This window comes from Gracilinanus agilis, chromosome 6 (genome assembly GCF_016433145.1).
Source record: "Gracilinanus agilis isolate LMUSP501 chromosome 6, AgileGrace, whole genome shotgun sequence".
Taxonomy (NCBI): domain Eukaryota; kingdom Metazoa; phylum Chordata; class Mammalia; order Didelphimorphia; family Didelphidae; genus Gracilinanus; species Gracilinanus agilis.
Window position 1 is genome coordinate 212,125,625 of NC_058135.1, and position 17,107 is coordinate 212,142,731.

Below are 17,107 nucleotides of genomic sequence, written 5' to 3' on the forward strand. Positions count from 1 at the left end.
GGTCCCCAGAGTTTGCCTTGCTAGGTGCAAAATCATAAGTCAGAAAGATTTTTTTGAGAATGGACTCACCCCAAAATTGAACTTGGGTCTTTTATTCCAGAAGGAATCCTCTAATATCACAACTACATGTTCAGGTTTAACTTCCTAGCTTCAGGATTATAGTAATAAAATTAATCTTTTAAGTACAGAAAAAAGTAATTGCAGAATGTGTTTCTTAAATAACTAGATGCTTAATGCCTGGTACAAACAGCACAATTAGGTGAGAGGTTTTACCAAAAATATTAATAATAAAAAATTGATACTAATAGCAAATAATATTAAAATGCAATATTGGTTATTGATATGTTAATATTAATAAATCATAATTCTATGGCACTTTAATGTTAGAAAGTTCAGCCTCTCCACCTAATAATTCACTGAATTAGGTAATATAAGAATTATCATCCCCATTTTATAGAGAAGTAAACTGACTCACAGAATTTAAGTAACTTGCTTGTTCTCACCCAGTTTACAAATGAGGAAGTTGAAGCTTGAATGTTCCCACCAGATATTTTTCTGTCTGAAAGCCTAGCTCAGATCATAAACAGATTAGTCTCAAATATATGTGAGATGTTGACAGAATAATAATTTTAATAATTAAATGCTCATATTTTAAGTGCTTAACAGTTTACAAAGTGCCATCTAACTATACTGTGAGTTAGGTATATCTAGTATGATGCAAACCCAAGTCTAGTACTCTTCTTTCTATACCAACATTGTACTACAGGAAACACTAACTATCAGAGGCATGATGACATGGTTAGAGAATGAGATGATCTAATTAGTCAATATGATGCACAATAATTTCATCATATATTTATATGTTTATATAGCATGTATCAACTACACACATATATATCCAATTGATTTTCAAATAATTAGACTTCAGGAAAATACACGAAATACTAAAATTCCTGGCAATGTATCATCCCTTTAAAACCTATTCAGCTGAAAATAGTACTACTGCTATAAATGAACATTTTGACACTAAAAAGGAATAGGAAAATAATTTTGTTTTAATAAAAATGGCAAAAAAAACATGAAGAAATACAGCTTTCAGATGTTTTTTGAGTAGGTTGGGACAAGAAACTGAACTGTAGGAAGGCATCAACATCTACACATGGTTTTGTGATCTATTCTGTACATTCATATTATTTTCATTTAGGAAATCATACACATAGACACATAAGGTTTCCACATTAAAAATAATGGAAGAATCTTAGAAAGACTTGTCAAGCTCTGCAAAAAAAACTATTAATTAAAAATATTATAGACATTTTTAAAGACAGTTTATAAACAAATGCTTCATAATTTTGATCTAGCTAGTGGTACTTCCTACTAATGGGCATCACTATCACCACCATCATTATCATAATAGCTCACATATATTGTTTTTAGGTTTTCAAGGCATTTGTATCTCTTTAAAAAATCAGTATAGTGGGAGGGAAAGGCCAAGCTAGGAGTTTTAGCCTAGATACTGTGTTGACAATTTTTTCTTCTTAAATCCTTCACCTTCTGTCTTAGTATCAGTTCAATGACAGAAGAGCAGCAAGAACTAGGCAAGTGGAATTAAGTGACTTGTCCCAGATCACACAGCTAGGAAGTATATGAGGCTAGTTTCAAACCATGTCCCCCTGACTCACCGTGCTACCTGACTGTCCCTAAGGGTCATACTATTTGATCTTGGTAAAATTATTTCACTTTACCAATTGACTTAGTTTCCTTATCTGTAAAATAAAACAATTAGATTAGATTTTTTTCTGAGGTCCCTTCTTGCTCTGGAATACTATGTTCTAAGTCCCTGTCCACCTGGCTCTTGAAGTCACATCAGATGAAAAGCAACTAACATTGTCTTATATGGAGATGTAAATTAAAGAAATTTAAAATATAAGATAAATATATAAAGGACCAATCTGGGAAGTTGTCTTTGTCCTCTTGGCAAAGAGAAAGTGGCCATGTCTATATTGATTTGAGAGATGTTCATCTTTAATGTCCCAGAGAAAAACTCATCACACAGTAAATTAATCAAGTTACTTGGTAAGCTTCTAAAATAGGTATAAGATGGCTCCCAATCTTTTTCCTGGAACTTCTGAAAGCATCTGACTCAAAGGAAAATGAAAAGGCACTCTGACACCCTGTTAAGAAACCAAAGACAACTCTGATGATCAGAGGCAATATATCATAGAGGAAAGTGTTGGAAATCAGATTTAGAAAGACCCAGGGTTGAATCTCACATCAGACCTGGCTATATAACTGTACGTGTCATTAATCTCTCAGTTTCCTATTTATAAAATGGGAATAACAATACATCCACTCCCTATATCTTTTGAGTCAGTGTGAGGAAAGCATTCTGCAAATCCTAAAGTATACTATCTGGCACATAGTAGGTGTTTAATAAAGATTTATCAATTGACTGAGTCATATATAAATGTGAGTTATTATTACTATTCTCTGAGACTTTCTGCTAGCCAGTCCCTAAAACCCATGATTATTCAGCACATTATTATTCAATTGTATTTAAGCAGTAACCTCCTTTCTCCTAAGACTTCAACTACAAAATCTCCAGTTCAGTGGATCTGGTACAGCTCAGTCATTGCCATGGAAACTAGTTGATGTCTAGTATGAGATTTGAAATTCACTATGGGGGCAAAGAAATAGAAGCTAGAGTGAGGGAATAGAAGAAGCTTTCATAGTATACAAAAGAGAGTGGAAAAAAGTAGAACTCTGAATGATGTATGCACACTGATTACAACTATGTCCTATCTTTGTGTAATTAAAATGACTAGAAAACATACCGTTTGTTATTTTTTGTTAGCAGTAGTCTTTGTATTCATATTTTAGGGAATGAGGATTCAGGGAGAAAAAGAGACACAGAGGGACAAACAGAGATGGAGAGACAGAGTTACAGACAGACACACAGATAGACACCCAAAGACAGATGCACATAGAGGGATTTTAATCTAGCACTTTAGAGCAAAACAGATAAAAAAAAAACCTCATAATTCAAGGCATGCTTATTACTTTTGTGAACTGAAATAGGTCATTTGAGATCTTCAAGCCTCAGTTTCTTGAGAGAGTTATACCAGATGACCTCTGATGTTCCATCTAGCTCTAGATTATGACCTATAAGTCTTTGCAATGTAGTACTTCCTATATTCATAACCAAATGAAAACTCAGATTTTTTGCAGAATTAACAGGTCAGGCACTTTATATTTTATTTTAGTGAATTATGCCTTTGAAATCTGTTTGCAGACAAATCATCAGTAAAAGGGCAAAGTATTTCAAAGTTCCATCAACCAATTCTGTTGTATGTTTTAAGATTTTTTTTTTCCAGCTTAGCCATTCTATGTTCTAGGCTCCCTTACAGGGCAGATATTCTCAGTTCTGTATTCAAAGCTCCCTCTAACTGTGACTTTCTAATCTCTAAAACTGTTATTTTTTAAATGTCTTTCTATACTTGCAAATTTTGCTATTGCTATTCTCAAAAACAAGTAGATGCTATAATAAGTTTAGAGTTCACAGTATTACTGGTAAGAATAGAAACACCACAAACACCAAAGGACAATTTCCGAGAATTTGAGGAGGAGAGAGGATGGAACAAAATTAACATTGCACTCAAAAGGCCAATAAATATCCTGAGCCATATGGCTGGCTATCTAAAATAAATGAAAGCATTAATAACTATAACTTAGTCTTCAAATGACTGAATTCCATTCTAAGTTTTCCAGACAAAAATGGCTTATATATGCTTTAGGTGACTATAGCCTCATAATAGCAATCTATACTAACTGATATTTTCACATTGCTTTTCCTCATTTCATAGATGAATAAACTTTCTAGAGCAATGACAAGTGGTCATTCATCTTCCATTACAACACTTATAGTGATAGAAAATGCACTACTTTTATAAAGAGTCTATTTTTTAAATAGCTCTAATTGCAAATACTGCCAAAAATACATCTTATATTCATAGAATAAAGGATAATAACTCTGTAAGCTTTGTAAGTGATTCTAAGAATTAGGTTCAAGTTGTAGCTCCAATATCTTCTGACACCTTAGACAAATTGCTTTACTTTTATTAACCTCAGTTTATCTGTAAAAAGAAAATAATGATTGCACTCCCTAAGTAACAGAATTATTGTGAGAATGAACTAAGGTAAGGTATGGGAGAAAACATTTTATGAACAATTAAACAGGCATTTACTAAAAGCCACTTTGATGTACAAATATCAAAGATAGGCTGCCAGGCGTGGATGGCCCAAGAATCAGAAAAATTTAGACCCAGGGGCTAATCCATCTCTCAGTCACCTCGCTAAGACCTTAAGTTATAGGGAAGGTGCTGACCCATATTGGTACAAGAAGTTATATTTTATTTATTTATTTGTTTTTACATAAGAGCTGTCAAGATTGGCATCCACAAATTCTGAGAACATTCAAAGCATATTAAAATGTAATCAGAAAATACTGAATAAAGTAAGTAAAAATAAAATATAACATAGAAAATGTCAAATTGAGGTTGTCTAAGTCAATATGTAGCCTGCAGGGATCCATTTCTATTTGAGTTTGACACCACTGATCTCTACTAATGAAATTAAGAAAGAAGGAAGAAAGGAAGGAAGGAAGGAAGGAAGGAAGGAAGGAAGGAAGGAAGGAAGGAAAAAAGGAGGCAGAGAAAGGGCAGACCATCGGCATATAAATTCAGGTCCAGACTCTTAATACATGCAGTTCTGTGACTCAAGGCAAGTCACTTAACACTCAGTGTCCCAAGCAACTCTCTAAGACTACAAATTGCATAACTGATGCCAATCTGCTTTCCTAGTGGAGATTCCTTCACCAAGAATGTCACAGGCTCAGACCACCAACAAATAGATTAGACAGACAGGCAGGCAGAGGGATAGATGGATGGAGATAGGTAAATATAGTCAGACAACTAGGTAGATATAGATATAGAAAGGTAGATATAGACAGGTCAATGAATCTGTCTCCAAGTACACATTAGGATCCTATTATTACGATCATAAACTTTAGAAATAGAAAAAAAAAATCTGAAACAGAAACTAGCTATATCTTTTCATTTTATATATGAGGAAATAGGATCAGAGAAACAAAATAATTAATATCCAGTTAGAATAAAATAAAATAACTCAAATTAACACATAGCTCTTTAAAATTTCCAAAATGCTTTCTTCAAAAGACCTTGGCCAGGAGGCAGCTGGGTAGCTTGAGAGTCAAGCCTAGAGACGGGAGGTCCTGGGTTCAAATCCGGTCTGAGACACTTCCCAGCTGTGTGACCCTGGGCAAGTCACTTGACCCCCACTGCCTATCCTTACCACTCTTCTGCCTAGGAGCCAATACACAGAAGTTAAGGGTTAAAAAAAATTTTTTTTAAAAAGACCTTGGCCGGGCAGTGAGAGTTATTATTACTCACTTTTTACATGAGAAGAAACTGAGATTCAAGAGTTGTAGTGCTTTGCTCAGTTAGGCAAATGCCAAGTGTTGGGATCTGAACCCTCGCTTCCATCCCAGAGCTCTTTCATCTACACCCCATCTTTACTGAAAATTAGCCTTGGCAGAGGACTTGGAAGATCTACTCTCTAGCCCTCATGTTTTATAACTGAGGAATTATAAAGGATACACTTACACATCATGCATGATAAGCATCAACCTCAGAAAACAACACAACCTAAAGTTTGCCCCAGGATATCCTTACAGTCACACAAAAATCAGAGCACGAAATGGGAGGGGGAGGGTGGGGCGGAGTGTCAGATTTTTAAAGAAACGGAGGCAGAAGTCTTGATACTATGGTTACTTGGTCTGGGGTGGTGGAAGCCTCACCTGATCTCCCAAAGGAGCTCCTTCCAGGAGCCCTTGGCATAGAGCTGGGGGTCCTTCCCGGGCAGGACATCCATTTGCATGATGCGAAGCCTTGAAAGGCAGGTCAAGGGATCTGTCTCCCAGGACTGACAGATTGAAGCTGAGCTCCCCCCGGCCTTTGCTTCTATACAACAAACTTGAGTTTTCCAAAGGAGGTCCGATCCCGAACTTGGACACGGGGCTTTCCCGGAAGTGGCTGGGAGCTTGGGAGGCCCGTGGAGGCAGCTGCAAAAATAAAGAAACAGTTACCAAGTTTGTAGCCCACGTCCAACTTCGTGGGGGGAGGCAGAGCCCCGAGGGGCTGGTTGGTCTCATTATGTCCCAGCCCGGGAGTGCTGCGGTCCCTCGGGAGAGGCACGGGCTGGATATCTCTCCATGGAGCTGGGGGAAAGAATCCCGAAGTTTCCAAGAAACTATTGAGTGGGAGAGTTTCTTACTCGGGACTAAAACCCTCCCTTGCTACTGAGCATGCTCAGTCCCTGTCCCGGGAGTAAACTTTCAATGAACGCCTTGCTCCTGCTTGTTTTCCTTGAGAAACGGGAGGAAGCAGGGACAGAAGCAGCAAGAAAAGTTTTGACTACTTCCACCGAGCTGGGAAGGACCACAGAACAAAGAAATCCGACCTGAAAGGGAACTGTAAGATGATTTAGTCCGAATCCTGCATTTCACAGATAAAACTGAGATCTAAGGGCACATAGCTAGTAAGTCACAGAGCCAGAAATTCAACTTAGATCCGCTGAGGCCAAAACCGGGGCTCTTTCTACTCTACTGCAGCGAATTGGTAGGAGCCTTCCAGTTCCTCTCAACCCCAGCTTGACGCACTGGATCTTTCCCTAGGTTAAGAAATCAAAACCCAACACTGATGCTAATTCATGAAGTGATTTTAGACAAATCACTTTTCTTCACTGGCTCTCCAGTTCTCACCTCTAATATAACCTCTAGTGGTCTTTCCGGTGCTTAAGTTCTATGATCTCATTTTATAAATAAGGAAATTGAGAGCCAAGTTGAAGAATTTACTTAACTAAGGTCACAAAATTGATAATCAATAGTGATCTTTCTACTACACTATATTAACTACACACACACATTTACACACACATATTTTGGTGCCTTTTTAAACTCATTAAAGCTTAAAGTTGAACTCCACTGAGATGATGGGGGACAACTCATATATACATATATGTACATATACACACATGTAATGATATGTTACTATATTCTTAATTTCCTAGGACAATCTCATTTTCATGTGCCTATTTTGAGGATTTTTTGCTGACATGTATGATGAATTTAGGTTCAGAAAAGATGGATTACTATATTTCTATATAACTTGTGAAATATAACATGGAACAAGATACTAGTATGTAGTAGCAGAAAGATCCCTGGACTAGAGAATCATGAGATCAGAATATAAGTTCCACTATTTACAGTGGAAAGAGCACTGATTTGAGAATCAGAAGACTTGTATTTAAATCCTGTCTACCATTTACTCTCTGTGTGACCTTGAGTAGGTTTCTAAACTTCTCTGAGTTTTATTTTCCTATCTGTAAAATGACTAGTTTGCACAAGCTTTCTAAAGTCTCTTTCAGATTTAAAGTCATAGTCATGTTACACTTGAGAATTAGCATGTCCTCATGAATAGGTCGTTGTCATCTGAACCTCTTTCCTCCACTACTAATACTAATCTCTTTAATTTCCTTGAAGTCCCAACTAAAAATCCACCTTCTACCCAAAGCCTTCCTCATACCCTCTAAATTAAAATAGCTTCACACTGTTTTATGTTCAGTCATTTCAGTTCTGTCCAACTCTTTGTGATTCCATTTAAATGTATGTATGTATGTATGTATGTTGTTGTTATTGTTTGCAAAGATCTCTAGAAATAGAAAATTCACAAATGGAGGCATCTCATTCCACTGATTATTTAATTTTCCTCATAATGGACTTCATCATGCTCTTGTCCTTGCCACCATTATGTTGTGTGTTTCTCAAAAACAGGTTTACTTTAGGACATACCAGTCTTTGCATCCTCAGCATATGCTTTTGCATAGACTAAGGATAGAGATAGGGCTAGACCAGGGATTTCAGGGATATAGAGAACTCCCAGGTGAGGATACCCCTTCTATCAATGCTGACAAAATCTACTCCACAACTTACAGTCTTAGACAATTGTTTGGGAAATTGCAAGTTGAAATTGAACAGGGTTGTATAACCTATGTGTCAGAGGAGGGAGGGACTGAAACCTAGGTTTTCTTGGCTACTATGTCACACTGAAGAGTAAGTATCTAATAATTACTTATTGAATTTTCATTTTCTGATTGGAGCAGAGAAAAAAAAAATCTGGTAAGAACCTAGTTGTTCTTCCTGTCTCTCCTAACCAAGTCTTCACTCATCAGAGGGAATTTGTTCTGTTCCTTAGCTCACAAATTACATATTCCTTTGGTGCCCAGACCAAAAAGGTTCTATTGGACATGACGTGTAATCTCCTCTATTTCTTCCTACTCTTGAGACCAGTCCTGGAGGGGATCATGAGTTAGGACATTTTTTTGGTCTTTTGTAGGTCAGAAATGTCAACCTTTACATTGTTGCCTGGAGATCTTCTCATCACCATGACAACCAGATCCTGTTTGGGGGGCAGAAAAATCACAGGAGAATTGATCAATAATAGAGAAGACTCAGAAATAGTGGGACAAGCTCTAAAATTATCAAAAGACCCAAATTCGATTTCCCCAAATTTCAAATTCTATCTCCCCAAAATACTAGTTATATTCAATCTCTCTGATCCTCAGTTTCTTCATCTGTTAAATGAGAGAATTTGACTACACAAATTCCAAGATCTCTCCTAATTCTCAATTTCATTCTCTCAGGCTTCTCCAGTTTGAATTTAAAAGGAATAAAGAAGAAATCAGTAGGGAGATGTTACTATGGTCTTCTGACTCCCAATCCACCAAAGTTTACACTCCATCCTTCTCTCTCAGCTCTGGCACTATCTAGAGACTGCCTTTCACCCTTTACCACTGCCCATTTTATTCCGACATTGCCTGCCACCCTATCTTTTCAGGTTCACTTTGTTCTGAACATAGTGGTCAAAGAATTTAAAAATGGAGAGAGCCTTAGAGCTCATCTAATTCAGCTCCATCTGTTTTACAAAAGAGGAAACTGAGTCCCAGAGGGATGTAGTGTTTTTTTTCTGAAGTCCCACCAAAAGTTGTAGAATGACTTTCTAAAGCCAAGGCCCCTAAATATTAAGCCAAGTGTGTTTTCATACATGATTCGAATCTTAGATGCCAGACTCCTTTTAACTCTAAGCCCTCCAAAAACTCTTTTGCGTTTACTGAAAGTACTTTTGGGAGTTGGAACTGGGCATGCTCGCTAGGGCAGGTTTTCGGTTACAAAAGGGTCTGCTATGTAGCCTGTACTGGCTCCTCCCTCTCCCTGGCTCAGAGAGGGAGGGAGAAAGAGAGTGGAGGATGAGTCAGACAGGAAAGTATGCTGGGGTCTGTGTGAGCAGAGGCACTAATCTCCGCAGGCCTGGAGAGTGCCCTAGGACAGCCCCCCTACTCTCTCTTCTTTTAGGCAAAGTTGTCCAGGGCTTTTAGATCTCCAGGCATGAAGGCCAAAGGGATGGGGACCAGACAGGGGTTGCCAAGCTTGGCCTTGGCTATTCCCTTTGTGCAAGGCTCAGTCGGGCTCGCTCCTCTCTAAAAAGTTGCAAACAAGTCGTCCTGTGCAAAAGGGAGGTGATCTGGAGAGAGGGAGAAGGAGGGCAGTGATTTCTCCCTGAAAGTTCACTCATGGCCCAAGCAGACCAGCTACGGGGCACTTGCCTCCAGGACATCCAGCTGCAGTTCTGGACAGAGTCCCTGCAGGTAGTCCCTGCTCTCTTAGCTCCAGCAGTGATTCTGGGGGTGGCCCTCGGCATCAGTTGTGCAGTTTTGCTCTGTATCTACGTGCTCAAGCCTCTGCTCCAGAAAAAGGTAGGTCTTCCCTCTAAGTCGTCTTGTACTGTCCTTCCTCCCCCCTCTCCAGTCTTCTTTGTCATCATTCCTGCAGAGGTCAGTCTCTCAGATGCGAAACCCCCTCCGCCAATACTGATCTGCACTTTTTAGCTTCGTAGAGAGTTTGGTGGGGCGCGGAACTAAGTGGCTTAGCTTTCAGTCATATCACTATGATGTTTCAGAGGCGGCATTTCAACCGATGCCTTCCGGATTCTCATTCCTACTCTATCTCCTGTAAGATGTTGTCTCTCCATATTAGAGAAGCATTTTGGTAGTGCTATAAAGATGTCCTTCCCTGGCCCTGTTATAAAGCAAGAATGAAAAGCGTGTACCATTGGTAGGAGTCCTAGAGCACACAGAGACCAAAGAAAATTTGATCGGGAAGGCACCTTATACACGATGCAGGTCCAACTCCTCCTTTTATTGACGGGATACTTGAAACTAGCAAGCGAAAGAGATAGTGTCTTGTAGTAGCTGGGTTCAGTTCTAGATTCCTCTGCTTGTTACCTGTGTGACATTGGGCAAATCCCTAAGGGATTATCGATTTAGACCTTTAAGTTACCTTAGATATTATGCTTTTTTAGCCCCTTTGTTGTACAGATAAAGAAACTGAGTCCCAAGTCCTCTGACTTAAAATCCAGTGCTCTGTGTAATATACTCTTACCGCACACTTTCCTCACTTATAAACTGAAGGGTATGAATCAGATAAATGAACGAGGAAGTTCTCTTCCAGCTCGGATAATGATTGGCATTTTTATGTATAGTTCTTTAACTTTACAGGGGACAGCTGGGTGGCTCAGTGGATTGAGAGTCAGGTCTAGAGATGGGGGTCCTAGGTTCAAATCTGGCCTCAGACACTTCCTAGCTGTGTGACTCTGGAAAAGTCACTTAACCCCCATTGCCTAACCCTTACCACTCACTCTTCTGCCCTAGAGCCAATACACAGTAAGAGTTTTTTTTTAAATGAAATAAATAAAAGAAAATTTAAAAAAAAGTTTACAAAGACTTTTGCACACTTTGATCCTTATAAAGACCCTGTGAAATAAATACTATAGATATTATTTCCCCCATTTTACTTGCTCATAGATATATTAGTGACGTGACTGAGGCAGGACTCAAACTCAGTTCTCTGTTAGCCCTGAGTTAACATTGTCCTAACTCTCAGATCTTCAGCTCTCAGATCTCAGGAGACTAGCTAAGTTTTTAGTGTCGTGCTCACATAGCAAAAACCAAGTCCCCTGACTTCTTTTCAGTTCATTATTTTGTTATTCCAAGGCCCTAGTGCTTTGCTGGTAAATGTTTAAAAGCTGGATCTTTGAGCCAGACACACTTTTAAGTTTAATTTACATTTATTAACATTTTCTCCATCACTTTCTTAAGTCAAAACAGTCCACAAAATAAATATAACCCTGATTTGTAGCCAGCCTGTTTCCAAAGAGTAAAATGCCCACACAGAAATTTAGCAATCAGCATAAGCCAGTTCAGGATGGATCCTGAATATCCCTAAATAGCTCTCATGGTTATTTTTAGTTTAGAAAAAATGAAGAAATAGCAACTCAAAACCTTTCCCTAGCCTTACTGCTGCCTTTAGGCATGGTCCCATCTCTCTCCATCTTCTTACTGTGCAATGAGTCAGGCTATACTTGCTGCCTCTACTTCATCACCCTCCCACTCCTCCATCCTATATAGTCAGGCTTACTTTCAAACCAATCTACCTAAACTCCTCTCTCTAAGTTAACAGATATCTTGACTACTCAACTGAAACTGGTCTCTCCAAGGTTACCAACACTCTCTTAACTACTAAATCTGATGATCTTTTCTCCATCATCATGTTTCTTGACTTCTCTGTAACTTTTGACATTATTGGCTATGCCCTCTTCCTTCATGTTTCTTAATTCCTAAACTTTTATGTAATTGATCTTTCCTGGTCCCTCTCTTATACCTCTGAGCACTGTGTTTTCATCTCATTTGCTAAACCATCCTCTTTTTCCCTCTCTCTAGCCACTAAGGCTCTCTCTATCCACTGCCTCTTTCTCTAAGTTTTCTCTTGGTGGTTTCATTAGGTCCCAATGTTCATATCTCCATACAAATGACTCCCAACCTTTAAATTCATTTTGAATTTCTGTCCTGAGCTCTTGTTCTCCATCATCACTTTCTTGATCTCTACCTAGATGTCCCATAGGCATTTCAAACTCAACATGTTAAGAAGGAAATGATTGTTTTCCCTAAAGCTGCTTTTCCTCCAGTCTTCACAATGTGTCCTAAGACTACCACCATCCTTTCAGTTGTGAATGTTTGTGATCCCAGAGTAATTCTTAAATGTTCACTCTCTCACCTTCTACTCTCATAGCTTATCGATTCACCACTCCGATGGATTCTCCTACCACATCTTTTTGCATGACTCCTCTCTACTCATACAGTCAACACTGTTGTTCAAAACTTTACCACTCACTTAGACTTTTGAGAAAACCTCTTCATTGCTTTCCCTGCCTGAAGCTCCCCCCTTCCCAATTCATGCCTCATGTGTGAAAAGGAAACTGCCTTTAGTATTATATAATTATATATAATAATAAATATAATATAAAATTACTTTTGTATCAGTGATTGTAAAACAAGAAATCCAATGTAATGCTTTTAGGTTGTAGCTATAACTATGATTTTAGAAAGGGTTAGAATCAGGTAGTAAACAAACTGTATATGTTGATTATTATTATATAATATTAACCCAAAGTAGGAGAAAGAATATAGTGTGGGGTATTAGAATATCATAGCTACCAATAAAATGAAGAGCTTCTGTTATTAACTTTGGAATGTTTAGTTCATAGCTCGACTGAATCCTGATTCCTGACGAAGTTAACAGAAACAGTCATTGAGTCAGTAGCAAAAATTAGGAATTTATTACAAGGACAAGATGGTATTTGCTTTTGTGAAGGATTTATATTCACTATAAGTTCCTCAGAGTTTATGGCCCAGCTAGATGCTTTTGGTTTATCTTTAACTTTACTCCCTGAATCAGTATAATAAATTAAGTCTGCACATGTCAGTCTGTTATTTATATCAATTAGAGATCACTAAAAATTATATCCTGATCAGTTCATTCACATGTTTTCTTATTATTACTTTCAAACTGCAACAATAAATTGTGCTTGTGACATATCATGAATTATATACATTCTAGAGACTGAGACATTTAACAGAGGTCCTTTTTGTATAAATCCTTCTGATGTCCAAACAAGAAGTCTTAATTGGTGCAAAATCACCAGGACAAGAGCAAATGCCTTGCTTAAGCCTTTACTGGAATTTTCTAACTCTCTTAGTAAATACTTCCTAAACTTTACTATGATATTCTGTATATTTAGTTTTATTAATCACTTGTAGTTTTGACTGTTAAAGGCCTATACAACAGACTATTGTGCATCAAAACAAGATCTTTGCCATGGGCTGGGCATGCTGAGACCTTCAGCTCTATTTTCCCACAATCAAAGTTGGACCTTCTACTCAGAATACTGGCCCAGATTTCTTTATGTCTTATATGTGTGTCCACATCAAAGAAGGTATTGTGCTCTATGTGCAAAGCAGAAATGCAATAGCTCAAAAGGAACATGAGATACTCAGCTCTGCTTTAGAAATATCTCCATCCCAAGTGTTCCTGTGGCTATTTGTGCCCAACTTGTAGTAGAGCTTTCGGAGCTCGTATTGGTTTGATCAGCCACAGCTGCACACACTCTATATTGACCCTGGTGTACTAATGGCATTTTGGTCATCTTCAAGTATGAAGGACAACAACCAGCCAGCTAAATAATCTTTTTAAAGCAAAGGCCTTCCTATGCAAATTCCCTTCTCAGAAACCTCTGATGACTCTTCCTTGCCTCTAGTATAAAATACAACCTTCTCAAATTGGTAATTAAAACCTTTCACACTGCCGCTTTATCATTCAACTTTCTAAACACAATTTTTATTTTATTGTATTTTACTCACTTCTGCTGTAGCCCAGCTTGCTTATTTGCTCCTCTTCTACTTTTATACCTTCGTACAAGTTGTCCCAATATTAGAATGCACCTCCTCCTCATCCCCATCTCTTAGAATCCTTTTTTGCTATAGTTCAGTCATTCAGTCTGACTCTTCATGGCTCCACGGACCACAGCATGCCAGATCCTTCTATCCACCACTGTCCCTTGAAGTCTGTCCAAGTTCACATTTACTGTTTCCTTGACACTCTCTTTCCATTTCAACCTCTGCTTTTTGCCTTCTCTTTTTGCCTTCCATCTTTTCCAACATGAGGGGCTTTTCTAATGAGTCCTGTCTTCTCCTTATTATGGTCAAAGTACTTATACTTTTGGTTTCAGTATTTGGCCTTCTAATGAATAATCTGAATTCATTTCTTTAAACATTGCTAAGAATTCTTAACTAATTTGAAAGATGCTTCGTCCTTTGGGAGATTTTCCTAATGCCATTAGTACTCTCGCCTTATATGTTATTGTTGTGGCACCTAAGTGAAATGTAAGTGCCTGGAGAGCAAGGGCTATTTTTAATTATTATTTTGTTCCTTTAGCATCTAACACAGTACCTCATACCCAGTGAGTGCTTATTAAATGCTCATTAAATTAAATTAGTCTTCTTTTTATCTTGCACACATGGACTTGAACTAGTTGCACTCTAGTCCCTTCCAATCTAAAGTTATATGTTCTTAGGCTCCTCCTAATGCTAATATTCTTTAACTGTATGGCTGCTCAGAATATCCCACCCTTGCCAGCTCTACATTTAGGTGTCCTTTATTTCAAATTAGATTTTTACACGAAAGAAGTACAAAGTTTAAAAATTTATCAACCATTTTCTAAAAGGGAACTGACTTGGCTGGATTGTAGAATTCAGGTTTCAGTGACTGCCACTACCAAATGAGAAACAAATTCATGTAAGTAATTTTTTAAAAAGTTATAAAAGTCCTTCTAGCAAGACTTTGGACTGGCTATCTTGGGAAGGGGCCCAAGTTGTTTAAACATCTCATTGATTTAGCTTGTTGTACATTTGTTTCAGTTGAGTATGAATCTTTGTGACCCTATTTGGGGTTTTCTTGGTAATGATACCAAAGTGGTTTGCCATTTCCTTCTCCAGCTCATTTTACAGATAAGGAAACTGAGGCAAACAGTTAAAGGTTTTGCCCAGGGTCACACAGCTAGTAAGTGTCTGAGGCCAGATTTGAACCTAGGACCTCCTTTAGCCCCATGATCTCTCCAACCTCCAAAGTTGTCTTGGGCTGAACATCTCATCCTCACCTTTGTTTGGCTCTGCCGTTATAAAATTCAATTTTAGAAACTATTTTAAAATTTAAAATTAAAATTGTCTGGGGGACTGGGGATGTTGGTAAAACTCTGCTAAGTGCTTCCTTTACTCTGCTATTTTGGCTCTGTTCCTTAAAAAAACTCTGTGCCTTTCTCCGTTATTTCTTTTTTTAATTAGTCTTTTGCATTTTACATGATCTTCATGACTCAAAATGTTTCTCTCCCTTCCCTTGTATCTTGAACTATCCCATGTAGCAAAGAATAGAACAGAAGAAAATAACTATTTGACAGAACAAACAACTACATAGCCTGAATCTCTCTCTCTCTCTCTCTCTCTCTCTCTCTCTCTCTCTCTCTATATATATATATATATATATATATATATATATATATATGTATAATAGTCCCGTACCTAGGCAAAGAAAGAAGTAGATTTTTCTGATCACTTCTCCAGAGTCAAACTTGCTCATTATAATTATAGAATTTTGATATATTCCTTTTACAAAATTCATTTATTATTCCCAGATATCTCAGTCTCACCTTCTCTTCCCCACATCATAGAATCAATCTCCAGGCAAAAAGACATATATAATTATCTTTTATTTTTCTATTCATCAGTTCATTCTCTGGAGTTGGACATTCAGAAATTATTCTTCAAATATTAATTATGTACCTAATTTTATATTTCTATCACAGATATAAAGAGAACAATGTATCAATAAAAGATAATTTCTTTTTCTTTAAATTCCCCCTCCACCTCACAATAGAAAAAACATGCTTGTAATACTTGTTGATCTAAGTGGCATAAACTAACAGATATGGTGTAAGCTTTAAGGCTGAGTAGCTATAAATCACCCAAAGAAGGCAGAATAGTTTTACTTTTTTTAAAAAAATAAATTGTATTTTTCTTCTTGGGTTTTTAGAAAGATGATTCCCAAAGTCTCCTTAAAAACTTGGATGCTGATGTGCATCTTTATGAAACTGACTCCCTAACAAGAGAGAAGAGAAAGGAAGCTCAGACACCAATTGAAGAAGAAATTCTTGGGGTAAGTCTTTTTCATTTACAGAAGTATGTAATATATCTCAAATATATAACCTCATAGCTCAAAGATTATTAAAGGAACCTCTGTTGCAGAAAATTTAAAAAGAAATGAATCGGACCTTTTTTCCCTGATAGGACATTTCTAGAAAGAATATTAATTCCCTCAAGCCACTAGAATAGTCCTTAGCCAATGCTTTCTTAAATGTACCCATATTATAATAGAATTAATCTTATACTTTTGCCTTAGTATAGCAAGAGGGGGAAAAAATCTAGAACAAATCATTAATCATTTAAGCCTTAATTATTCAAGGTGATAGAAGTTTGGAATTATATGTAATGATTGCAAGCAAATAACATTTTTAGCACTCACTTTAAAGCTGCTGAGTAAATGTTATACATAATATAAATTACACTAATACTTTTTTTCCACACAATCTTGTCTTTCTCCAACAAAATTTGAGAACATAGTATAAGGACTCATAAAGTTAAGTGGTGATGATTAGGAGCCATCATGGGTTCAAGAACAAGTCATGCCTAATTAACTTCATTTCCTTCTTCAGCAGTTAGCAGTATGCCTTAAGTATAGCATGCCTGGAGTTCAGGGAAAAATTGCTTTATCTCCTCATAATATATGAGTTGGATAACAGTATAGTGAGTTGGCTTTATGATTTAGACAGTAGTGATCGATGGATTTATATTCATCTAGAAGAGAGTCTCCAGTAGAATGATATGAGACAGCCCTTGGGAAAACATATTATGTGACTGTGAGAAAGTCACTTAACTCTAGGACTCAGAGAAAGCTAGGCGGCATAGTGGACAGAGTGCAAGGTCTGGAGTCAGGAAGAGCTGAGTTCAAATCCAACCTAGGATTTGACAT

The 17,107-nt window shown here is 37.5% G+C and overlaps 2 protein-coding genes across 2 annotated transcripts in view; one reads left to right on the forward strand and one right to left on the reverse strand.

Annotated features, from left to right (window-relative positions):
* Positions 1-6,384, reverse strand: part of EVC2 (EvC ciliary complex subunit 2) — a 176,918-nt gene extending 170,534 nt beyond the window's left edge. The window contains 3 exon segments of the mRNA XM_044681763.1: positions 5,876-6,304; positions 6,306-6,330; positions 6,332-6,384. Of these exon segments, the coding sequence (XP_044537698.1) occupies positions 5,876-6,304; positions 6,306-6,330; positions 6,332-6,384 (507 nt within the window).
* Positions 6,385-9,705: 3,321 nt separating this feature from the next.
* Positions 9,706-17,107, forward strand: part of EVC (EvC ciliary complex subunit 1) — a 108,618-nt gene continuing 101,216 nt past the window's right edge. Inside the window, exons 1-2 of the mRNA XM_044680251.1 lie at positions 9,706-9,888; positions 16,112-16,234. Coding sequence (XP_044536186.1) covers positions 9,706-9,888; positions 16,112-16,234 — 306 coding nt within the window. The remainder of the gene's footprint in view (positions 9,889-16,111; positions 16,235-17,107) is intronic.